The sequence below is a fragment of the Geotrypetes seraphini genome, chromosome 2, assembly GCF_902459505.1.
Source record: "Geotrypetes seraphini chromosome 2, aGeoSer1.1, whole genome shotgun sequence".
In the NCBI taxonomy this organism is placed as follows: Eukaryota; Metazoa; Chordata; class Amphibia; order Gymnophiona; family Dermophiidae; genus Geotrypetes; species Geotrypetes seraphini.
The window spans coordinates 81749209-81775173 of NC_047085.1; the positions used below are offsets into that span (position 1 = coordinate 81749209).

At 42.9% G+C, this 25965-nt stretch overlaps 1 protein-coding gene across 4 annotated transcripts in view; it reads left to right on the forward strand.

Annotated features, from left to right (window-relative positions):
* The window catches only part of NBN (nibrin), an 86594-nt gene extending 61065 nt beyond the window's left edge, over positions 1-25529 (forward strand). For all 4 annotated transcript variants that reach the window (XM_033933402.1, XM_033933400.1, XM_033933401.1 and 1 more), the window contains one exon: positions 24680-25529. In XM_033933402.1, the coding sequence (XP_033789293.1) occupies positions 24680-24713 (34 nt within the window). In that variant the 3' untranslated portion in view covers positions 24714-25529. The remainder of the gene's footprint in view (positions 1-24679) is intronic.
* The last annotated feature ends 436 nt before the right edge of the window (positions 25530-25965 follow it).

Here is a 25965-nt window from a genome sequence, read left to right on the forward strand (position 1 = left end):
CATAGGTGTACACTTTATTATTATAGCCCTTATTTTGACCAGTATTTGAACTAGAGCTCATTTGAGTTTGCTTTGATAGACATTAGATGGCACTATTGTAACATACAATAAGGAGATGTAAATTTTCATTTATTTTTTTCAAATAACTTTTTTGGTGTAAAGGGTACAGGAGTCTTGACAATAGCATTATATTTCCCAAACTGCGAGTTTCTTGCAAAAAGGATGTTGCTCACATCTTTCAGCTCTCCCTCCTTCCTCAATGGGCTGTGCCTTGTCTCCTCAGTTTTTTCCTTCTGCAAGCATGAAGGAGTGTGTGGCACAGTGATTCAAATCCCTCACTGTTCCTTGTGACCCTGGCTAAGTCATTTAATCCCCCCATTGTTCCAGGTACACTAGATAGAGTTTGAGCCCGCCAGGACAGATAGAGAAATATGATAAAGTACCTGAATATAAAACCACTTAGGATATAAGGGGTATATAAATAAATAATAAAATGAGAAGGTGTCTTTCTGATCTACTCTATGTCTTATGTTCAGGTTTTAATCAAAACTGTGAGACTTTCGGTGCTCGAGAGGACCCCAGTAGCCCTGGGGCAGCTTGTCCTAAGAGAAAATGCAGAGTCTCTAAGGGGAAGTCTGAAGCTATCAGGGCAACCCTTTTAGGGAACCTGCTTAGCCAACCTGCATTGGCACTTGTGGTGCTCAGGAATCGTTCACCTAGAAGGTAGGCTTACCCCTGATTTATCAGGTGCAGTCTGTTTGGCACTCTGAGAAGGGCTTTTGCAGGTGCCGGCTGTATTTCCCTCTTCTCATCACAACACATGTATTTGTGGGAGTGGGAGGTTTCAGTTCGACTTTGGTCCACTTGGCAGTTTGAAGATCCCAGCTGCATTGTAAGCTGAGGGAGGCAAAAGCAGCAGTACAGCACTGTAAGTACAGCTTATTATAGTCTAAGGGAAGGTGAGGGGGGTCCCAAAATTGAGGTTTTAGTGATTTCTGGGGCTAGCTATAGGGTTCCCCATCTCCATAATCCTCTTTGTAGAATTTTTATATACTTTGGTGAAGCTCCCCCGGGCCATTTTTTGGCACTAAAATGCTATTGTTGTGGCCATCATAGATTTCCCGATTTTAATATAAAAGTTTCTATCTGCTTCAAAACCCCTCGATTTGGGTGAAAATCAAGTGTAATGGACTCTTCAGATCTTTCTATCCCTTTATCATGCCAGGATTGTGCTGGAGGTGTGGAGCATGTGGGGGGGGGGGGGCAGGAGCAATGGGATTAGCCCCCTCTGGTACCTCTAGGGCTGGAAAATGGCTTATTTTTCAGGGAGAAAGTCCCTTCCAGAGCCCTTGGATGGTGAATTGGCGAAACGCAGATGCTTGTATGCTATGGAGCCCAAGAGGAAACATGGTGAGATCCTGAAGGGGTCCTTGGGCTTCCTGCTCAGGGCTTTACTCCAGATTTTGTGAGTGTTATGTGGAAAGCTTACATAAGTTGTTTGGGTCTTCCTGTGCCTTCTGAGGGTGTGCTGGTGGCTGTGCAAGAGGGTATTTCATCACAAAGCACACTCCACCCCCCCACCCCCCAAGATTGCCAATCAGGACCCACAAGACCAGTCAGAGAAGGACTGGACAGACTAAGGGTCAGAGTTCATGCCTATACTGCCACAGAGTGAATATTCCCTTTTAGGAGATTCGGGGTCTCAGACAGAAGCTAGCAGTCAAGAGGTGGTGGTAGCCCTTAACCAGGGAGAGGACTCAATGGTACCCTGTCTTTACAAGTCAGCAGCCTTGCTTGAGGTTATTACCGTACTTTCTCTTTGCAAGAATTAAACCTTCAAATCCATAGACCTCGGTGGCACAGTGCACTGGTATGATCAAGTCTAAGACTCAGACCATATTTTTTTCCTTCACATCCTGACATTACTATGCTAGTCATAGAGCATTGGGAGGCCCTAGAGGGCTGGTGCACTGATTAAAGCTAAAGCCTCAGCACCCTGGGGTTGTGAGTTCAAACCCACTCTGCTCCTTGTGACCCTGGGCAAGTCGCTTAATCCCCCATTGCCCCAGGTGCATTAGATAGATTGTGAGCCCGCCAGGACAGACAAGGGAAAATGTTTGAGTTCCTGAATAAACTCATGTAAAATGTTCTGAGCTCTCCTGGGAGAATGGTATAGAAAATTGAATAAATAAATAAAAATTCTATTCTTTGCAGGTTGCTAAGACTATATCAAAGCTGTATGCCATGGCTCCTGAATTTCAGCAGCTTTTTCTTCAGCCTAAAGTGGATTCGTTGGTAGCTCAGGTTACCAAGCATACTTCCCTCGCTAGTGAAAGAGGAGTAATTCTGAAAGATGCACATGTAGATGTGGTCATCAAAAGACAATTTAAGGCTTTGGCTTTAGGGATTAAGGTGGCATCAACAGCCTAGTTCATGGCAAGCGTTTGCCATACCAGATTATGTCAGATGACAACGTTTATCCCCAGTTGGTAATGGCGGGAATCGATTATGTCATGAGTAAGGTTTCTGCTAATTCTCTTTCTGCCCGCAGAAATGCTCTGGATCCAGCAGTAGGCGGGAGATTCCACTTCTAAAGCCACTTTGAGCAGGCTGCCCTTTAAAGTGAAAATGCTCTTTGGTTGGATGATCTTATGGCCAGTGTGACAGATTATTACCCTAAAACATTACCAGACAACAAACCACGTGCCCCTAGGGGATCTGGTTAAGGCAATTTTTGAGGATCTTGGTGCTTTTGTCAGTTCTCAGGAGGATTCTCTGCCCAGAGATCATTTCAGGGGTATAAACAGAGGCTTAGCAGTAACAGACAACCTCAACTCTCTGGGTCTTGCTCTGTAGCAGCCTCCAAGAAATCCCAATGACTCCAGTTCAGTGGCCACACCTCCGCAGATAGGAGGGAAGCTATCAGCCTATTGGGAGGCCTGAGTGCAGATCTGCTTAAATCACTGGTACTGGATATCATTCGAAAGGGATACAAGCTTGAATTCTGTTACCCTCTGGCAGACCGATTTGTGAACTCTGGTTGGACAGCCAGAAAAAGTAGTCAATGTCCGAGCGACGGTCAAAGGCTCATAGACATTCGGGCAATATAGCCCCTGCCATCCAAAGAATCAGGCTTGGGCAGATACTCCATATACTTTATAGTGCCCAAGAAAGGTTTAGACTGGAGACCAGTACTGGATCTGAAGACCATCAATGCAGTCCTGAAAGTGCCTTGATTCCACATAGAGACTGTTCAGTCGGTCATCATGGCAGTGGCACCAGGGCAATTTCTAGTCTCCTTGGATATAGTGGAGGCCTGTTTACACATTTCCATATTTCCGGAACATAGGAAGTACTAAAGATTCCATGTAATGGGGAGACATTTCAGTTCTCTGCACTTTAGTCTGACAACAACACCATATACCTTTATCAAGGTGATGGTTGTGATAGCAGCGCATTTCCGCACGACAAGGATACAGGTGCATCCATATTTGGATGATTGACTAATCAGAGCTCCATCCAAAGTGGACAGGGAAAGAGCAGTGGCTCGAGTGGTCCAGCTATTACAGAACCTGGGTTGGATAGTCAATTTCCCCAAAAGTCACTTGGAATTGATTCAATCCCTGGAGTACTTGGGAATCTGTTTCAACATGGCAGAGGGCCATGTGTTTCTTCTCGAGTTCTAAAGACAAATTTTAGACCTCCTGAAGATGCCAGCTCCTACAGCTTGGCACTATCTCCAGGTACTGGGGACGATGACAGCAGCCATAGAAGTTATTCCTTGGGAGAGGGCCCATATGCGTCCTCTTCAGGATACATTGTTCTCCTGCTGGTCTCCACAGACGGATTCACTCCATATGTCGCTCCCTTGGATGGGGGAAATGAGACAAAGCATGAGTTGGTGGCTCCATCCGGAGTCCCTGTTGAAGAGCATGCCATTATGTATAGTTTCCTGGGAGATCCTGATGACTGATTCCAGTCTTTACAGTTGGGAGGCTCATTACAAGAGTCATTCAGTGCGATGGTCAGCCCATCAGTGAAAATGTTCTGTAAACTGTCTGGAGCTATGAGCCATTTGTTTGCACTATGGGCACTGGAGAACTCCATAGACGGCAAAACGGTCAGAGTTTTCTCAGACAGCGGTGGCTTATGTCAACAGGCATGGAGGCACCAGGAGACACCTGGAGTCTCAGTTGTTATTCGGGTGGCCCAAGGCCTACCTGCATGTACTCTCAGTAGCTCATGTAATGGGAGTGGAGAATGTGCAAGCAGTATATCTTAGCAGATGCTGGAACCGGGGAATGTGCATTGTCCCAGAAGGCCTTCGACTGCATTGTGCGTAGTTGGGGACGCCCAATATCTTATCTGATGACTTTGGCAGTAAACAAGAAAGCGATGCATTTCTATAGCTGAAAATTTGAGCCAGGAAGCGCTAGTTTGGACACTTTAGTTCAACGGTGGCCAGAGAAAGGGCTGTTGTATATCTTTTCCTTGTGGCCCATGACAGGAAGGGTTCTCCACAGAATAGCGAACCACCCAGGACTGGTAATCTTGATGACCCCAAATTGGCCACATCAGCCGTGGTACGCGCATCTATTAGGCCTCCAAAGAGACAAGGGTCTCAAGTTACTGGTTCATCCAGATCTACTATATCAGAGATCAGTTCCCATGGAGAATCTGGAATGCTTTGAGCTTACAGCATGGCTCTTGAGCACGTAGCCTTAATTTAGAAAGGGTACCTGGAGGTAGTTATATCTACTCTCCTCAGAGCTAAGAAGCCAGCAATGGTCACAGCCTATGCTAAGGCCTGGAACATGTTTCAGCCCAGGTGTGCTAAAGATAATGTGGAGCCCTTCAGAGCACTGATTTTCAGCTATCCTAGCATTTCTTCAGGCTAGACTCAAGAAGGTTCTGGCGGTTGGATCCCTCGTGCTTCAGAGCTCGAGTGAAAATAAGTTCTCTGGCTTCTCTTTCTAGTGTGGCCAGATTCTTAAAGGTGGTAATCAGGTTGCACCCCCTCTATAAGATAACCCTTTCCGTTATGGAACCTTAACATGGTTTCACAGGGACTCAGTAAGGCTCTGAATGAGCCTCTACAGAATGCGACGCTGCTGGATCTTACTGTTAAGACAGTTTTCATGGTAGCAATTGCCTCTATGAAAAGAGTCTCGGAGTTGCAGGCACTCTCATGCAGAGAGCTGTTTTTCAAGTTTAAATAAGCTCGGATTTCCCTGTGCATTGTTCCTTCTTTTTTGCGGAAGGTTGTTTTGGCTTTCCATGTCAATCAGGAAGACCGCTTACCCTTTTTCCATTCCTTGGGTTCGAAGAAAAAGGACAAAGTGTTGAAGTTGCTGGATGTGCGGAGAGTTCTTCTCCATTACCTAGAAGTGACCAATGATTTTTTGCTTTCAGATCATCTATTTGTTCTAAACAGTCAGACTAGATGGGGCAGGCCAGCTTTCAAGGCATCTATTTCTAGATGGATTTGCATGGCAATTTCTTTAACATACATTGGCTGTGGTAAACAGCCGCCAATATCTCTGAGAGCACATTCCATTAGAAGTGTGGCTTCTTCATGGGCAAAGGTTGAGCATTTCTGCTCAAGGAGATTTATAGGGCAGCTGTATGGTCCACTGTCCATACCTTTATAGACTTTTACAGAGTAGATGTGGCAGCACAACAAGATGCCGCTTTTGGGTCCTCATTGTTAAGGGCAGGCTCAAATGTCCCACCGTAGATTCAAGAGAGTGCTTTGTCATGACCCAATTGTTAAAACTCCTGTATCCTTTTTACCAGAAGGGAAGACAATTACTCCTTCACACTTCTTCATGGCTATTATGATCAACACAGCAAAATCTCCTTTCAATTCCATCACTTCACGATATATTTTATGACACTACATGTAAAATTATTTTTTCTGTTGTAGCCCCTACCTTATGGAACACTCTTCTAAGCCTTATCAGACAAGAAAAATCCTTATCAATATATAAGACAAATTTAAAGACCTTTCTGTTTAAGGATGCCTTTACTTCCTAAGAAATTCTTATCTTTTAGGTAATGCAGAACATTAACTTTAATAATAATAATAACTTTATTTTTCTATACCACCATAGTCTTGCGACTTCTGGGTGGTTCACAGTGAAGAATAGCTGTACAATCAGCGACTTACAACATACAGATGGAGAAGAGGTCACAGAGCGATCTGTGATTAAAATGGTGCACATTAGTAAGAAGAATGATATACATAGGTTACAATATAATTTTAACATGTTACAATGAAAAGGTTGGAAAGCCAGCGAATAACAGAATACAAATGGAGAAGACATTGAGCAGTCAGAGAATACGGAAAACAGAGTACCGTGAATGGGGAAAAAGTGGGTTCAGTATGGTGAGCAGTAGTTTTGAAAGGGGGGGAGGAAGACTGGCTAAGAAATGAATTTATTGAAAAGAGTGGTCTTTAATTCTTTCCGTAAAGCGCCATATGTCAACCTTGCGCCCTCAATGAAGTAGCCTAGCCAAGTTTGCTGCCTACCAGCTTGAAACTTGAATGTTCTGTCTAGAAAGGTTCGGTATCTGCAACCTGTAATCTTCGGGTAGGCAAAGAGGTTGTGATTTCTGGTTATCCTTGTGGGGAAGTAAAGTTCGAAATGAGGTAGTAGATAGTTGGAGGCCATTCCCCACACCAGTTTATAGCAAAAGCAAGAGAATTTGAATAATATTCGAGCCTCAATTGGTAACCAATGTAGCAGTTTGTAGAAGGAATTGACGTGATCACTTTTCTTTAGTCCGAATATTAAGCGGACAGCTGTGTTTTGAACTATTCTTAATTTGCTCACGTTTTTTTTTAGGTATACCCACATAAATGATGTTGCAGTAGTCCAGGGAGGATAGAATCAGCGACTGTACCAGAAGCCTGAAAGATAGGGGGTCGAAGTATTTTTTTGTGGTTTTTAATTTCCAAAGTGTGGAGAAGCACTTTTTTGTCACTGAATTTGTGTGTTCGATCAAGGTCAGATGGTGACTCCTAGTATTTTTATGGTTTTAGTTATTGGGTGATCGTGACCGTTTAGATGTATTGATGTTGTAATGATTTTGTCCTTTGGGCTTGCCAAGAAAATTTTCGTCTTTTCTGAGTTAAGTTTCAGCTTGAAATTGATAGTCCATTGTTCAATTTCAGTCATGATGTGGGAGATATGTTTTGAGGTGGTATTGGTCACTGGAATTAAAATAGAGATGTCGTCAGTGTATATATAGTAAGTTAGGTTTAGCTTTTGTAGTAGGTGGCCTAAGGAAGAGATATAGATTTTAAACAGGGTGGGAGATAGTGGGGAACCCTGAGGTACCCCTGAAGGGCTTTTCCAAGAGTTAGAGTAGTTCCCATCATAGACCACTTGATAAGATCGTTTAGTTAAAAAGCCTTGGAACCAGGTCCAAACTCTTCCCGAGAGACCCATTGCGTCTAAGCAGTTCAGCATTATTTCATGGTCCACTAGGTCAAAGGCACTACTAAAGTCTAATTGTAAGATTACATTACATTACAGATTTCTATTCTGCCATTACCTTTCGGTTCAAAGAGGATTACAAAAAGAGTTATGGAAGAAGGGTTACAACATTAGATCAGAGAAGGTTTCTAAGAGAGGGAAAAGTAGGATCTGGGGTTAGGGAGGGGATGGTAAGAGGGGGGTTAAGCTTTATCATGGTATTAAGCTTTATTAAGGGATTTCTTGAAGAGTATAGTTTTTATTTCCTTTCTGAACATCTTGTAGTCTGGGGTTGTTGTCAATAGGTTGGAGACTTGGTTGTCTATCTTCGCTGCCTGAGTGGCCAGTAGTCCGTTGTATAGTTTTTTCCGTTTTACTTCTTTGATTGGGGGGTAAGTGAATGGGGTGTGTGTTTTTCTATGCCTGGTAGAGGTGGTTTGGATGAGACGGTCGTTTAGGTAGGTTGGGCTGTCTCCATTTATAATTTTAAATAGTATACAGTAGAATTTAAATTGTATTCTTTCCTGGATTGGAAGCCAATGAGAATTGATGAAAGCCTCAGTAATGTGATCATGTTTTTTCAATGAATAGATGAGTCTCAGAGCTGTATTCTAAATTGTCTGTAGTTGTTTAATCATTATTGCAGGGCAGGGGAGGTAGAGGATGTTGCAATAGTCTAGGATACTTAGGATTAGAGATTGTACTAGAAATTGTGTTTTTTCGAAGAATTTTCGGACTTGTCTAAGGTTTCTCATAACTGCGAAAGATTTCTGTATTGTTTTGTTAATTTGTGGTTGCATGGTGCAGCCTCTGTCAATAGTCATACCTAGAAGTTTTAGGGTGGTTTACAAAGGGTAGTTGATAGAGTTGATTTCTAAGTTGGTTATGGTTGGGATTTTGTTATTTTCTAGGAGGATGAATTTAGTTTTGTCTGGGTTGAGTTTCAGTTTGTGGTCTTCCATCCAAGTCGTAACTGTAGCTAGAGTTCTGTGTAGTGTGTCTGACATTAAGAGCATTGGTTGGTCGAAAGGAATGAGGATGGTGATGTCATCAGCATAGCTATAAGAGGATAGGCCTTGTTTGTTCAGGTAAACGCCAAGAGAGGCCGTATATAGGTTGAAGAGAGTAGGGGATAGTGGGGACCCTTGTGGAACGCCGCAGGGGTTGGACCAAGGTTTGGATTTTTCTTTGTCTGATTTTACTTTGTATGTTCTGAATTTTAAGAAACCTTCAAACCATGAGTATACTTTATCTGAGATGCCTATTGAGTCCAAGATTTGCAGTAGGATGTTATGGTCTACCAGGTCAAATGCTGCCGTCAGGTCCAACTGTATGAGCAGCATTTTTTTTCCAATGCTGAGGTGTTGTCTTGCTGTGTCGATAAGGGAGCCTAGTAGTGTCTCTGTGCTGAAGTTAGTTCTGAAGCCGGATTGCGTGGGATGGAGTAAGTTATGGTCCTCGAGATAGTTGGTGAAGAATTTGGCTACTAATCCTTCTGTTAGTTTGATATATAGAGGTATTGAGGCTATTGGTCTGTAGTTGGATGAGAGGTCTGTTGGTCCTTTTGGGTCTTTTAAGATTGAGGTGATGATGATTTCGCTGAGGTCATTCGGGAAAATGCCATCTGTGAGCATGGTTTGTATCCAGTGTAGGAGTAAGGTACGGAACTTAGTGCTCACTGATGACAGGAGATATGGCGGGCAGTGGTTGAGTTCACATGATGCATGGCTGTACTTATTGTAGAGTTTGTTGAATTCGGTCCAAAGTATCTTAGGGAATTGGGACCAAGATCTGTCTGCAGCACAAGATTCATTTTCTGTGGGGAGTATTGTGACTTCGAGTAGGTGGGTTGGGTTACTAATGAGAGTAGCTCTGGTGTTTGTAATTTTATTCTTGAAGTGTTCAGCTAGGAGGGAGGCTGAAGGGGAGGAGTTATTGTTAGTGGTCAAATAGGGTATGGTGTTAGTTAGATCTTTTAATATTTGGAAAAGTTTTTTGGTGTCTTGGGTTTCCGTGCCTATTAGGTTGGTGTAATGTTTCTTTCTCTTTTTTTTTAATAGAAGTTTGTATTGTTTGTTAATTTTTTTCCAGGCGGTTTTCGTGTGATCTTGGTTGGTTTTTCTCCATTTTCTTTCCAGACGTCTACATTGTCTCTTGAGTAGGAATAATTCTTCGTCGAACCATTGGTCTGATCGTCTGCATGTTCTGGTTTTAGTTCGAAGTGGGGCTTGTTCATCAGGGCGCAGGTACCTTTACTGAAGAGATCGTAAAGGTGGTTGAGGATAGAGCCTACGACTGTCACGGTGCTGTATCCTTTTCTAAAACCCGATTGATGTTCATTGAGGAGATTGAATTTATCTAGGTGGTTTACTAGTTCCAGGTTGACCAGCCCTTCCAGCAATTTGGTTAAACAAGGGGTACTTGCTATGGGTCTGAAGTTGGATAACAATGTGGTAGAGTTCTTCTGGTCTTTGGGGATGGGTGTGATCAGTATGTGTCCCATGTGCTCATGGTATGTCCCACTTTTAAGAGTGGATGTAGCCCAGTTAAATAGATCCCTTTTAAATTCTGGTACTGCAACTTGCATGGTCTTAGATGGGCATTCGTCTAATAGGCAGTTCGATTTGGCGTATTTATTGAATAAGGTGAGGAATTGGTTCCAGATCATATCGGCAGTGGACTCCCTTTCCTGCGGTCTGAAGTGGAGTTTGAAATCGGGTGAGGGAATAGGTATGGTGGTTCTTAAGTCTGATTTTATTGCTGAAGGAGTTGACCGATGGTATCTGTTCATTGTGATTTTTTAGGGCATGTGAAGTGTCTGTTAATCTGTTCACTAGTTTGAACAATTCTCTGCTATTTGTTTTGACTGCTCCTATTTTCTGAGCGTAATGTTTATAACGCTTTTCCTTTATCAGGTTTTTGTAGTTTTTCATTTTTTGTTTCCAGTTTCTTTTATCTTCGTCATTGTCAGTTTTGAGCCATGTTCTTTCTAGTTTCTGAGTTCTTGTTTAAGGGTAAGTAATTCAGCGTCGAACCATTCTTTTGATACCCTTTTATTCTTTTTGTATGTTTGAGCTTGAGCTATTTGGTTTAATATGTCTTTGGTGAATTTTTCCCAACTAGTAGGGAAATCTTGTTCCTCCTCTGATTTGGGGTATAATTCATAGTGCGTCCAGAATTCTGTTGGATTAATGGTGCTTCTGCAGGTGACTGTTGTTTTCTGTCTGGCTTTATTTGTGTGCTTTGCAAATGAATGTTTCTTTTGCCAGCATAACTCAAAATTGCAAATATAATGTTCTGACCATATGCATTTCTCCCAAGCTCCTGTGCAATATTGGATCTTAGGTTGTGTGGCCTTTTTTTCTTTCCTTTTTTTTAATATTGCATTTTTCCCCTCCCCCTTTTATCTCAGGTCACTATGTCCTTCTGATTATGTATTTCAGTCTGATGTTTTTATTTATTTTTTAACCCCCCCTGTTTTGTTTGTTTGTGTTTTTTTTTAATTGTAAAGCACTTAGACGTAATGATAAGGTGATATATAAAAAATAAAATAAACTTGAAGATTAGGTCCTTCCTTACCTCGATAATCTTTCTGATAGAAGGGTCCAGGAGTCATGATACCCTGCCCTGTTAGTTCACAATTTGCCTGTTTACTGCCTTGGACAGATAAGTATGTCCAGAGCTGGTGATCTTTTCTTGCCAGTTGGATGAGAAGAGTAAGAGATCATTTTTTATGTTAAAAAAATTAAGGGCTCCTTTTATCAAGGTGCGCTAGCGGGGTTAGCACGTTGGACATTTAATCACGCACTAACCCCCGCGGCAAGCCAAAAAACTAACGCCTCGTCAATGGAGACATTAGTGACTAGCGCGACAGGCAGTTTAACGCGCGGTATTCCGCGTGTTAAATCCCTACCGCGCCTTGATAAAAGGACCCCTAAATAAGATTTAAAAGGGTGAGATTTTAGAGCACCATAAATGTTAGTGCTGGTTGCACTCAGTGAAGTGGTTTGCTAGTTCCACTAGGTTTGTGTGATGTTTTCTATTAACAAATATACCTCCTCCTTTACTAACTTATAGCACGGATTTTAGCACTGGCAGTGGCGGTAACTGATCCGATGCTCATAGAATTCCTATGAGCTTCGGAGCAGTTACCACCGCTGCCAGCGCTAAAACCCGCGCTACGCATTAGTGAAGGAGGAGGTATTTTTGTTACAGAGCAGACCAGAACTGTCTTCAGAGAGTTTCCCTATACTTCTCCTTCTTATGTCTCCTATTAGAGCAATTATTGCATGCTTTGGTATAAACTGAGGAGACAAGTCACAGCCCACCGAGGAAGGAGGCAGAGCTTAAAGATGTGAATGACATCATTTTGCAAGAAACTCATGGTTTGGGGAATATAACCCAATTGTCAAGACTCCTGTACCCTTCTACCAGAAAGAAGATTATCAAGGTAAGGACCTAATCTTCCCATATTCTTCAGAAACAACGTCTTCATCAGGGTGTAGTTAATGACTTTTTTGAGTGAAGTGTTCTTGGAAACTCTGGATCCAGATAATAAAATAGCTCTGAATGAAAACAATACCAAGTCAAGCGGTAGAGAAAGCTAGCCATAAAGTCTTTAAATTTGGGGAAGAGCCATGGATATGGTGGATTAATATTGGTTTTCTAATGGTCTTGCTCTCGCATTCTGTATCCAGAATTGATTATAGTCAGAGACATATTACTAGGGAACCAATTACGTTGCAAGATGATGTTAACTACTATTACAATAATTCCTAAGGGAGGAAAGGATTCAGAGTGTAGGTCTTCCTGTTGGCCTTTTTCCTTATTAATTAATAATAAAGACATTTTAAACAAGCTTTTGGCTAATAAAGTTAATAACTAATTATCCTAGCTTATTTATAAAGATCAGTCAAGGTTTGATAGGAGCTTGCAAGATTCAGATAGTTTAAGGACTATTTATTGCATGTAATGAGCAAATGATTATGTTGTTTCTTGCACTGGATGCTGAACAAAAACCTTTCCACTGAATGGAATAGAATTATTTTTTCTTAGTAATGGAAAAGCAAGATGCCTTTGAGATTTTGCAAGAAATTATTTTTAAAATAAATGTGTTTTTCATATATTAGATGGGAAATACTCTTGTAAATTTTTGGCTTGCCCAAGCCGCACCTCCTTGAAATGTTTTCATTCCAGTGATCTCGATGTATTGAATTGCTGCCTTTTGCTATTTACATGTGACAGTGTTTTTATACTCAAATATAAACCTAGATTTTTAGGCTAGAAATGGGATCTCAGATTATATTTGAGTCTTACTATTACTACTACTTATCATTTCTATAGTTCTTCTAGACATACACAGCGCTGTACATTAAACATGTAAGAAACAATCCCTGCTCAATAGAGCTTACAAGCTAATTAAGACAGACAGACAAACAAACAGGACAAATAGCGGTTAGGGAATTTCTCAAAGAGGGAATAATAAAACAGACATGGCCCATCGCAGGCCTATCTTAAGCCCTGCTGGTCCAGTGGTTAGCCAGGGCAAGAGTGATCCTCCTATGCTTCTGCCCTGTGCAGTCTCACTACTCAAAATGGCTGGTGCGAGTTCCCACACTAACATTGTGAGACTGCTGCAGATTTGGTTTATATTTGTGTTTATATTTGTATTGGAAAGAAAAAAAAAGGTTATCTTGATTTATATTTGGATGGGTTTATATTCGAGTATATACTGTATGTGATGGTGCTAACACCACAAAAGATCATGAGTATTATTTATAATTAACATTTACACTAGCTATAATACCTTTGCTTCCCTTTTACAAAAGCTTAGCAAGTACTAAGTTCCACATGGCCAATAGGCATAACAAATGGCACACAGTGTCTAGTGAACTCTAAGCTTTAGTAAAAAGGTCTTTTAGTTCCTAACACAGTATGGGAAAGATTTTTGCTGTTTTTGTAATCCACATAGCTTTCCCTAAAGGAAATGAAGTTGCTTAGAACAGTACCTCTCAGGTTTGACTATATTAAACTTTTCATCACTTACCTACTACTGTAATATTCCAAAGGTTCTTCTGAATTCTCTGTGTCCTTTATATTTGTTGAAGAATAACTTTTAATCTTTTTTTTTTTAAACAAGGTTTAATAATTCTGATTTCCTAAGCATAACATAGTTAACCGTGTGCCAGGACTACTTTATGCAATTTTCATGAATGCCTTGCACCACAAGGGAAGTGTGGTAATATGTGTTTGCTGTACCACTAGCAAACATCTGTTGCTTAATGTGATTACAATATTTTTTGTTAAAGCATTTCACTTCCCCTTTCAGGATCAACATTATTTTCCCTAATAAGAAAGAGCAATAGGGCCAATGGAGTTCTTTAAAGAAAACACTTAAAACATATGAACCTTCTTGCATTCTTTTTGACTCCATTTACCTTTGTCTTGTATTTATAGCATGTTGTACTATCAGTGCCTGTGCTTCGTGCACTGTTCCAGTCATAGGCACCAGCTCTATGGGTGCTAGAGCATCCACAATATTTTTACAGCACTGCTCAGACAGCAGAGCTAAAATCTTCCCGATGTAGAGCTGCATGGGGAATGCATTTTTGACCACTGAATGAGCCAATGGAAGAGACAAGAACTTACTCCTATTATGGAGCAGCACAGCTTTGATGCTCCTGGATGATATGTCAATGAAGAGATGCCACTCTTTTGGGTACAGGTGATTCCAATTGCCTCAAACAGACTGGTCACATTGTGGCAGAAGCAGAGCCCATCTTGATAGATGAGAAAGGTGGAAAAAGCTTGGTGATGCTTACTCTGATCTGTGACTTAGAAACATAGAAAGATGACGGCAGAAAAGGGCCAAGGCCCATCAAGTCTGCCCACTATAGACCCTCCCCTTAAGATTAGCTAGTGTTTTGCCCTGACCCTCTTAGGGATCCCACATGGGCGTCCCATTTATTCTTAAAATCTGGCACGCTGCTTGCCTCGATCACCTGCACTGGAAGCCCGTTCCACCGATCAATCACTCGCTCCGTGAAGAAATACTTCCTGGTGTCGCCGTGAAATTTTCCGCCCCTGAGTTTGAGCGGGTGCCCTCTTGTGGTTGAGGGGCCTCTAAGAAGGAAGATGTCATCTTCCACTTCTATACGTCCGGTGACGTATTTAAACGTCTCAATCATGTCTCCCCTCTCCCTGCGCTCCTCTAGAGTGTAGAGCTGCAAATTGTCTAGTCTTGCTTCGTACGGGAGACCTTTAAGCCCTGAGACCATTCTGGTGGCCATTCTTTGGACACTTTCATCCAACAAGTTCCACTGCTAGACGTCAAAAGCTTGGAATTGGACTTAGTGAGACCAAGATCTCTGATCAGGTCTTTGAGATCTTTTTAATTTGGATAATATGGATTTCTAATCAGCTGCACCACTGATATTGGAAACTGGACCTACAACATCTCTCTCACTCTCTGACTTGCTGCTCTCTTCTGAAGACAGCTGATCTCTTTCTAGGGGAGTAAATATGGGAAGCTCAGGGCAATATGGTGATAGATGAAGGAATGTCCAGATATGTGATAGCAGATGCATGCTTTTCAGTTCGACGTTTGGAAGGGTCCAAAAGTTGCAGTTGTTTGAGTGGTCAGTGGGTTCCCACCAAATTCTTGGGATAACAAACTTCATGGCGGTATTTAAAGTCTTCAACATCAGATATCGCTGTTTGGTAGACGCATTCCCATATCAGCCCCCAGAACCAGTAGTCAACTGGGTTTAGGTTTGGTGAATTTGCAAGCCAAGAGGTCTGGACCAGTGAAGTCTGGGGTCTCCTGATGTAGCAGTTCTACAATGTCCTTTGCCTGATTTGCTGGGGCATTGTCATTTTGGAAGATAAAGTAGTCTCCCAACATGTGACGGATCGCTGACAACAGCTTCTGCATCAAGAGGACGTCCTGGTAGTATGCGCCATTGATCTTAACCCCAGTATTGATAAAGAACAAATCTGTGAACCCAAGTTAAGAGATTGCAACTGCGACCATAACTAATTGGCTGAAGGTCAGGCAAGTCCTAGTGGGCATTTGGCATTAATTTCACACTTCAGTGTTGTTGAAAGGATGTACAGGCGATCATTCTGTGTGTTAATCAGTGGAGCTACTATAAATATCTTTTCATCTGTAAACCAGATGAAGCTGATGCTGTGCTCTAAGTACTTGGTCAAAAGCTGCTTGCACCGTTTTGTTGTCTTTGTTGTGTAAAGGTAAAGTTAACTCTTGGACACAACACTTTTAAGCCACTTTAATTTCAGATTGTCATGAATTTTCCTGCTTCTCTTGCTGTTTGGCGAGTTGTTCAGTGTGTTTGAGGCTTGTCCTCCTGGCTCAGTACAAGATCACATTCAGCGTCAATGTGCTCTTGTGAGCACGGTCATCTACTGCCTGGCTTACGATCCACAGTGCCTGTTGCTCAGATCTTGCTTAGCAGCACATCAAGGCCATTTTTGTTCCAACCATTCTGTGGGAACTCTTTCAATAATCGTCGACTGCTATGATCTTTTGGCAGTACCAAGTTCTTTATCAGAATTCAGTCTTCTACAGTGAAAACCATTTTGATGCAGACACTGTTTAGAAACTGTTGTCTGCTTCTGCGCGTGTCCCATAGCAATAATTCATTTTCACAAGGTAGTGTTGGGGTGCAGTGGGAAATTTTTTTTCACTCAGAGAATAGTTGAGCTCTGGAACGCATTGCCAGAGGTTGTGGTAAGAGCGGCAAGCGTAGCTGGTTTTAAGAAAAGTTTGGACAAGTTCCTGGAGGAAAAGTCCATAGTCTGTTATTGAGAAAGACATGGTGGAAGCCACTGCTTGCCCTGGATTGGTAGCATGGAATATTGCTACTCCTTGGGTTTTGGCCAGGTACTAGTGACCTGGATTGGCCACTGTGAGAATAGGCTACTGGGCTTGATGGACCATTGGTCTGACCCAGTAGGGCTATTCTTATGTTCTTGTGTAACATTTTACATCAGCTTCATTCACGACAAAACACACTAAATTTAATAAGAATTGGTCGAGTTCTGTGGAACATATGACAAAAAACATTTTGGTATGGTTTTTTTTTTATTCACAGTGTATAAAGCTGTCACTTCTTGATGTGACTATGAATTGTTTTGGTATTCTTGAGGAAAGTGGCTTAAGGTGTTATTCTTTGTAATACATGTTAGTAATTTTCAAACTAAAACAAGAAAAAAGAAATTGGCCAGATTATTTTAACTATGAGCAGCATTTACTTTCAATCTGTTCCCCACATGGAGTCATTTTCTAAATTAATGGTAGGTTGAAGGAGAGAAAAGACAACAATGATTTAGGACAGCTATTTCATTGCGGTGTTTATAGCAGGGGTAGACAGCTCTGGTCCTCGAGTATCACAAATTGGTCAGACTTTTAGGATACCCTCAATGAATATGCATGGCTGTATTTGTATATAGAAACATGATGACAGATAAAGGCCAAATGGCCCATACAGTCTGCCCATCTGTAGTAACCATTATCTCTTCCTCTCTCTCTAAGAGATCCCACGCTTTCTTGAATTCAGACACAGTCTGTCTCCACCACCTCTTCTGGGAGACTGTTCCACACCTCTTCCACCCTCTCTGTAAAAAGTATTTCCTTAGATTACTCCTGAGCTTATCACCTCTTAGCTTCATCCTATACCCTCTCATTTCATAGCTTCATTTCATAGCTTCATTGGCTCATGCGCATTTTCGCCACATCGGTATTTAAACGTCTCCATCATATCTCCCTTCTCCTGCCTTTCCTCCAAAGTATATAGATTGAGATCTTTAAGTCTGTCCCCATACACCTTATGAGGAAGGCCACACACCATTTTAGTAGCCTTCCTCTGGATGGACTCCATCCTTTTTATATCTTTTTGAAGGTGTGGTCTCCAGAATTGTATACAATATTCTAAATGAGGTCTCACTAGAGTCTTATACAGGGGCATATGATAGATGAAGTACGTGTAAATGAATCTCATGCATATTCAATGTGGCTATCTTAAACATTAGAGTTGTCTACCCCTGAAGGGTCTGGAAGCCAAGGCTTATAAGAAGATAAGAATAGCCTCACTGGGTCTATCAAGCCCAGTAGCCTGTTCTCACAATGGCCAATCCAGGTCCCTAGTACCTGGCCAAAGCCCAAGGAGTAGCAACATTCCATGCTACCATTCCAGGGAAAGCAGTGGCTTCCCCCATATCTCTCTCAATAACAGACTATGGAATTTTCCTCCAGGAAATTGTCCAAACCTTTCTTAAAACCAGCTATGCTATCCGCTCTTACCACAACCTCTGGCAATGTGTTCCAGAGCTTAACTATTCTCTGAGTGAAAAAATATTTCCTCCTATTGGTTTTAAAAATATTTCCCTGTAACTTTGAGTGTCCCCTACTCTTTGTAATTTTTGACAGAGTGAAAAATCGAGCCACTTGTACCCATTCTATTCCATTCAGGATTTTGTAGACTTCAATCATAGCTCACCTCAGTTGTCTCTTTTCCAAGCTGAAGAACCCTAACCTTTTTAGTCTTTCCTCAAACGAGGAGTTCCATCCCCTTTAACATCTTGGTCACTCTTCTTTGAACTTTTTCTAGTGCCACTATATCTTTCTTGAGATAAGGAGACCAGAATTGAACGCAATACTCTAGGTGAGGTCGCACCATGGAACGATACAGGGGTATTATAATATTCTTAGTCTTGTTATCCATCTCTTTTATTAATAATTCCTAGCATCCTGTTTGCTTTTTTGGCCATCAGGCTTCATCGTATTGCCAGATCCTTTCCTTGGGCACTAACCCCCAAAGTGGACCTTAGCATCCGGTAACTGTAATTTGGGTTATTTTTCCCAATGTGCATCACTTTGCATTTGTCCACATTAAATTTCATCTGCCACTTGGATGCCCAGTCTTCCAGTTTCTTAAAGTCTGCCTGCAATTTTTCACAATCTGCATGTGTTATACAACTTTGAACAGTTTATTGTCACCTGCAAATTTAATCACCTCACTCGTCATTCCAATTTCCAGATCATTTATAGATAAGTTAAATAGCACCCATCCCAGTACAAATCCCTGTGGCACTCCACTGTTTACTCTCCTCCATTGAAAAAAACTGACCATTTAACCCTACCCTCGGTTTCCTATCCGATAACCGGTTCCTATTCCACAACTGAACTTTGCCACCTAACCCATGACTCTTTAATTTTCTCAGGAGCCTCTCATGAGGAACTTTATCAAAAGTTTTCTGAAAATCTAGATACACTATTAACCAGTTCACCTTTGTTCACATGTTCAAAGAAGGGCTGATTTTACATGGTTAATAGGCCAATTCTCAAAACCTACCACTGACGGTAAGGCCAGTTAGCGTGGAAATAGCACACATTTTAATCTGCATGAAATGCTCAGAGGGTTTTACTGCAGGAAACAATGTGTGCACTAGAGATGGCTACAAATTACATTTACGTATTTTTCGCTCCATAAGACATACTTTTTCCACTCCCAAAAAGGGGATGGAAATAAGGGTGCGTCTTATGGAGCGAATACCGTGGCCCTCCCAGTACCTTTTTGTAATCCTGGTTGTCCAGCACTGCATCGGCAGGCTCCCCTGCTGGACGGCCACCCGAGTCCCTATCTGCTGCGGCAGTGAGAGGCAGACGTGCCTGTCTGGTCCTGCGCCGCCGCCGCCCGAATGGTGTCGTCAGGTTAGTCCAGCGCTGCAATGGTAGACTCCCCCATCTGTCCCGGAAGTGAAAGGCAGGTGCGAGCCCCGAGCGTGCCTGCCTGGTCCTGCGCTGCCGCCTGAATGGTGCTGTTGGTCCGCGGAAGCTGACGGCACTATTCGAGCGGCGGCACAGGACCAGGCAGGCACGCACGCTCGGGGTTCGCGCCTGCCTTTTACTTCCGTCTGGTGATGCAGCGCTGGACCGAGCTGATGGCACCATTCGGGCGGTGGTGCGGGACCAGGCAGGCGGGCTCGTGCCTGCCTCTCACTGGAGCGAAAAGTACAGTATTTCTGTTCCTGGAGTGCTTGCTGTCCCAAGAATGCACACCCAGCAGGAATACATTTATAAAATCCAGTTTAAATTGTATGTTTTAACTGCTGTGAGGTGAAGTCTTTCTAGCCCAGAGAATTTAGCTGTTACTATTTTAGTGCTCCAGTCCCTTTGAAAATTATCCTTCATGCACTTTGAATTGTCCTCACAACTTTCACTTTTCTTTCAGGGTCGCACAGAATTACTTGACATTCTTTAAGACAGGAGATTTTTGCAGTTGTTTCAGGCTCCCAAACTATAAGCAAATTTGAGCTAGGAATTCAAATACAATATGGATTGTAGAGGCTGGGTTTCTCCCCTCTGTTCCCCAACAATTGACCTGTTTCTCATGGTCACATTTCAGCATTTGGCAATGAAAATGACTGTAATTAATTTAAGTTAATTGACAAAGCTGACGGCTCATTAAGAGTTGAGTATCATGTGACCAGCTGTCTTTTATGAACTAGGATGCAGCAGTAACTGCTTGGATAGCATGAAATTAACAGTCAATTTGGATTGTAAATGTTACTTGTGGTGAACTTTCTCACATCCTTCATTTAATCCTCTTTTCCTGTACAAGTTGTGTTTACAAATCCCAAACCAGTCATATTTTCCCAAGCATTTCAAGCGAGAAACCTCCTCCGTAATATGCTTTCTGTGTGCTGAGAAGTCAAGCAAGCTGTCCTTGGAACAGTTCTTCCACCCATCTATGTCGAAGGAGAGAGATGTATGAGACTGGAACGGCAAATGTTACCACACACTTATGTATCACCCTCTGCTTGCTTGCTTACTGAGAATCTGAGTTCAAAAGTGGGGTTCTATGTGATGGAGTGTCCCCTTCCACTCTGATAAGGATAGCAGCACTATTTTAACATATATTTACACTATTTTAACATTTACACTATTTAACATTTACACTATTTTAACATATACATATATTTACACTATTTTAACATATACCGTATTTTCACATAGATAACGCGCACCCGTGTAAAACGCGCACATGGGTATAGCGCGCAAAAAACACATATTTATGTACATAAATTTTTATATACCGTGCACACCCGTATACCGCGCATGCTGCCCGACTCTCCTTTCGCCCGCCCCGACTCTCCTCTGGAGACCCTGACTCTGTTTTCGCCCGCCCCGACTCTCCTTTCCTCCTTGAAGTCCTGTCCCTACCCTGAAAGTCTGATGCCCCCCCCCGACGTCCGATTCACCCCCCTGCAGGACCGATCGCACCCCCACCCCGAAGGACCGCACGCACCCGCACCCCCACCCTGAAGGACCGCTCGCACCCCCACCCTGAAGGACCGCTCGCACCCCCACCCCGAAGGACCGCTCGCACCCCCACCCCGAAGGACCGCTCGCATCCCCACAGCCTCCCCCCCTCCCCCATGGAGAAGCTGTCTACCTTGTTTCCGGATGCCAGCGAGCCCAGCTGTTTCCTCTGCCGGCGGTCCCGCTCCTTCTCTGAGCCCTGCTGTGCTGCTTTTTCTGCCGGCGGTCCCGCCCTTTCTCTGACATCAGAGAAAGGGCGGGACCGCCTGAAGAGGAAGCAGCGCAGCACAGGGCTCTGAGAAGGGGCAGGACCGCCGGCAGAGGAAGCAGCTGGGCTGGCATCCAGAAACAAGGTAGACAGCTTCTCCATGGGGGAGGGGGGGAGGCTGTGGGGGTGCGAGCAGTTCTTCGGGTGGGGGTGCGAGCTGTCCTTCGGGGTGGGAGTGCGAGTGCTCCTTCCGGGTGATGAATCGGGCGTCGGGGGGGGGGAATTATGTAAAAAAAATTTTGTACAACGCGCTCACGCGTATAACGCGCAAGGGTATGCGCGGTTTGTAAAAACCACGTATAAAGCGCGCGTTATATGCGAGAAAATATGGTACAGTTACTCTGAATGACTGTTCTGCTGATCTCGGAGAATGACACGGGGACAGATGGCAGATGAGGTTCAAAGTGTGTAAGTGTAAAGTGATGCATGTCAGTAACAAAAATCTCATGCATGAATATAGGATGTCCGGGGCGGTACTTGGAGAGACCTCCCAGGCAAGGGACTTAGGAGTTCTGATTGACAAGTCGATGAAGCCATGCACACAATATGCGGCGGCAGCGAAAAGGGCTAACAGAATGCTAGGAATGATAAAGAAGGGGATCACGAACTGATCGGAGGTTCTCATGCCGCTGTACCCGGGTCATGGTGCGCCCTCACCTGAAGTACTGCGTACAGCACTGGTCGCCGTACATGAAGAAGGACACAGTACTACTCGAAAGGGTCCAGAAAAGAGCAACTAAGATGGTTAAGGGGTTGGAGGAGCTGCCATATAGCGAAAGATTAGAGAAACTGGGCCTCTTCTCCCTCGAACAGAGGAGATTGAGAGGGAATTTGATTGAAACGTTCAAGGTACTGAAGGGGATAGACTTAGTAGATAAGGACAGGTTGTTCACCCCCTCCAAGGTAGGGAGAATGAGAGGGCACTCTCTAAAGTTGAAAGGGGATAGATTCTGTACAAACATAAGGAAGTTCTTCATCCAGAGAGTGGTAGAAAATGGGGGTTGGGATTGGGTGCAGAGCGTGGCAGGGAGAATTTGGTTCAGTATGGGTTTTTTTCTTGTTTTCCTCTAAATCTAGGGTGCGTCTTATGGAGCAAAAAATACGGTAAATGTAGTCACATGTATATTAATGTTGTTGTTTGCTATGCCTTTCCAGTGCTCAGAGAACAGCACATAAACAATGCTCTTACCACTGGAAAAATAATGCCAGCTCAGTGCTGATGGTGGGAAGTATGAACTGAGGATTTCTTTTGATCTCTAGTTTAAAATCTGATGTTTTTGATTTCTTTTGAAGAGGAAGAAAGCCCATGCAAGCCTGTAAGCATCAATAATGAGATAGAAATATGCGTAAGTCGAGTTAACCCATTGGTGCCTGTTTTCTGTGCTCAAATATAAGCCTTCCAAATAAAATATAAAATTTGAAAAACTTATATATAAAAGTGCAAAAGAGCAGGGTTGATGTGTGTGCTTCATGGTCGGGTTTGCCTGGCACATGGCACACAAGAACTAAACTTATCTACAAATGTGCTAGGCTCATTCCTCTTTTTTTTGCTTTTATGGCATATATTAATTTAATACCGTTTCCTTTGAGCATTGGAGAACTAGTTTTCTGTACTGTTCTGGTGGTATGGGGGGTGTGCTGTTGGCTTTACCTATGAAGTTCTGAGAATCAGTCTGTAAGTAAGTAGTTCCCTGTTTAACTAATGTCATCTTAAGCAGCTTCATAATTGGCATCATCTTGTGCTTGGAACAAATTACTATAATGTTCTCTATTGGTCTTAATTTGTAACTGCTCATTCCTTTGTGGAATTTCTGAGTGCAAACATACATTCCCATGCTGAGCAAAAATATCATCTAAATCCTGGAGGGTAGTTTCCTAAATAGGATTCATTGCTAGGACAGACTATGAGCAGAAAATATGTAAAAGTTTTGTAGGAATAGGTTATAAGTAATATACATTTCTCCCTCCATATTCACAGGGGTTAGGGGCAGCATCGTTCCGCGAATATGGAAAAAATCGCAAATAACTTTGGGGGCCAACTCCGACCCACCACCCACCTGCCTCCCAGACCTCTCCACACCTTACCTGGTGGTCTAGCAGTGAAGCGGGGCAGGAGCGATTTTCCTATGCTCCTGCCCCATGCAGAGGCATCCACAAAAATTTGCTGCCGTGAGTTCCTGTGGTCTCGCAAGACTACAGCGGGAACTCATGGCAGCCGTTTTTGTTGACAGCTCTGCACGGGGCAGGAGCATAGGAAGATCACTCCTGCCCCACTTCACCGCTAGGCCATCAGGTACAGTGTGGAGAGGTCTGGGAGGCGGGTGTGGGTCAGGGTTTAGAAACTTGTGAATAACCAAAGGCACGAGTTCTAAACCCGCAAATTTGGAGGGAGAAGTATTTAAACCTTAATATTACGTATTTACTGGTTAATATATATTTTTGTAAGGAAAATGAATGGTATATATTTGAAAGTTAAACAAATAGGGCCAGATTCTGTAAATGGTGCCTACATTGGGTGGTGGCTACAAAAATGTCGCTGTCCGCATGTCAATCACAAATAGGCACCGTTAACAGAATCACGGCTACAGAAAAACTTGGGTGCCACTAAGGTCAGGGTTCTAAAGGAGAATCACGGCTAATGGCACCTAAGTTCATTTCTGACCCTAACCATGCTCACTTTGACCTTAAGTGCCATGCTTAGATGCAATATTTGTGCCTATTTTCTTTAGCAAGCTTTTAATTGGTTTTTAATGGCGCAGTCAGTTACGATGCTGATTAAAACCAATTAAAGCAATTAAGTTAGGGGGTGGTAGGGCGCCTACTGCCGCCTACCTTAAGGTGCTGTTTTTATAATCTGGGCCATAGGGTGTAGTTCTGTAACTGGGTGCCACAATTTAGGCACCTAAATGCAGCATGCTGAGCGCTAATTAAGTGATGAAATCTGCACACCAAGATTCTAGTGTAAGTCACATCAACATACCTATGTTTAGGCACACCCACTTGTGCTATATCAATAGCAAAAGTAAATGTGTATTCCTAAATGTAGCACTTTAGCACATGGCCTAAGGACCTTATTCTATAAACAGCGCTGTAATGTAGAAGGTGGTAGGCCTCTTATTTAATTGCTTTAATCAGGGCAGTAATAGACTGCATAAACCCATTTTAAAAATATGGGCTGGGGTAGGTGCCTGAATTGCACCTACAGTATGGTGGCTACTGGCACCTAAAGTCAAAGTTGGAATGATTAGGGGCAGAGATGACCTTAGGCAACGCTAGGAACAATTCTTAAAAAACTTAGGTGCCGTTATGTAAGCCTTTAGAACCCTGGCCTACATTACTGGCGCCTAAGCTTTTTTTTTTTTTTTATAGGTGCCAGCAACGGAATCTGGGCCTGAGTTTCACATATTATTTATAGAATAGCAGTGAGTGCTCACCTAACATTTAAGCACAAGTGTACACTTACCTGTATAAATGCTAGTATCCTGTAAATTTAAGCGCCAGGTATCACATGAAACAGATAATGCTTAGATGAGAAATTGATGAACTTGTTTATGTCTGTCTGGTGATGATTTTTTTTCCCATCCACAGGTATGATCCTAAATCTCTCAGAAGGAGAAGATAAGATGTGTTACCAGGAAACAATAGCCAACATCACAAAGAAAATTGTGCTAGAATTTTACACCAAAATTTTAAGCTGTTGCAGAGTGCAGAAATGAGATTTGACTTTTTATAATAAAAGACCCAACCCCCTTCATACACATAAACAATTTAACATCTTGCCGAGTAGATACTTAATAGAGATTGACATGGTAGCTGTTACCCACGGCTAGCCGCAGGTAACCCGCCAAAACGGTGTGAGAAAAAGTTGTGGTCGCCGCGGGTACAGGGACAAGGCTATTCACCGCCACGTGGAGCAGTGAATGGCCTTGTCTCCGCAGTTATGGGAGGGAACTTGCACAGTCACCAATCAGGCATCTTCCTTCCTTCCTCCCTCCCTTCCTTTCCCTCACCTTGCTGTGGCGATTTTCTGTCTCCCAGCTGCCTGATCCAGCTTTCGTCTGGTCGCATGTGGCTGCTGGAACTTCTCCTCTGACGTAACTTCCTGTTTCCAGTTACGTCGGGGGAGAGGTATCTGCAGCTGCGCACGACTTAATGAGGGACAGCTCAGGCAGCTGGGAGACAAGGAGGAGCAGAGGGTTGCCGCAGTAAGGTATGGGAAAGGGAAGGAGTGTCAGTGTTTCCGGTTGTCAGGGGAGAGGTTTCGGCGGCTGCGCGTGACTTGATGGGGGCCAGCTCGGGCAGCTGGGAAATGGTGAAGAGAGAGTGGGGAGAAGATGCTTAAGGGAAATAGAGAAGAGAGAGTGGGGAGAAGACGCTGAAGGGAAATGGAGAAAGAGAGTGGGGAGAAGTCGCTGAAGGGAAATGGGCAAGAGAGAGATGCCAGACTATGGGGGAGCGGAGGGAAGAAGATGGGTGCCAGACCAATGGAGGGGTGGGGAGTGAGAGATGAAAGGGAGAGGCACATTAACAGAGCATATGGAAGAGATGAGGAAAGCAGAAACCAGACAGCAAAGGTAGAAAAAAAAAATTATATTTATTTTCTTTTTTTTTTTTTTTTTTGCTTTAGGATAAAGTAGTATATTAGTTGTGTTGATAAACATTTATAAACAAAGCCCTGCCAGCTGAACATCTCTTTCTCTAGTTCAGCAGCCAGAACTTTGATTTATAAAATAACAATTGTACAGAATATTGTTTCTTTTTATACTTTAATAAAATAAGTTCAGTATAAAACTATTTGAGGCTTGTGTGGATGGGATCAGATGGTTTGCGGGGACGGGGTGGAGATGGGGACAAAATTTTTCCCTGTGTCATTC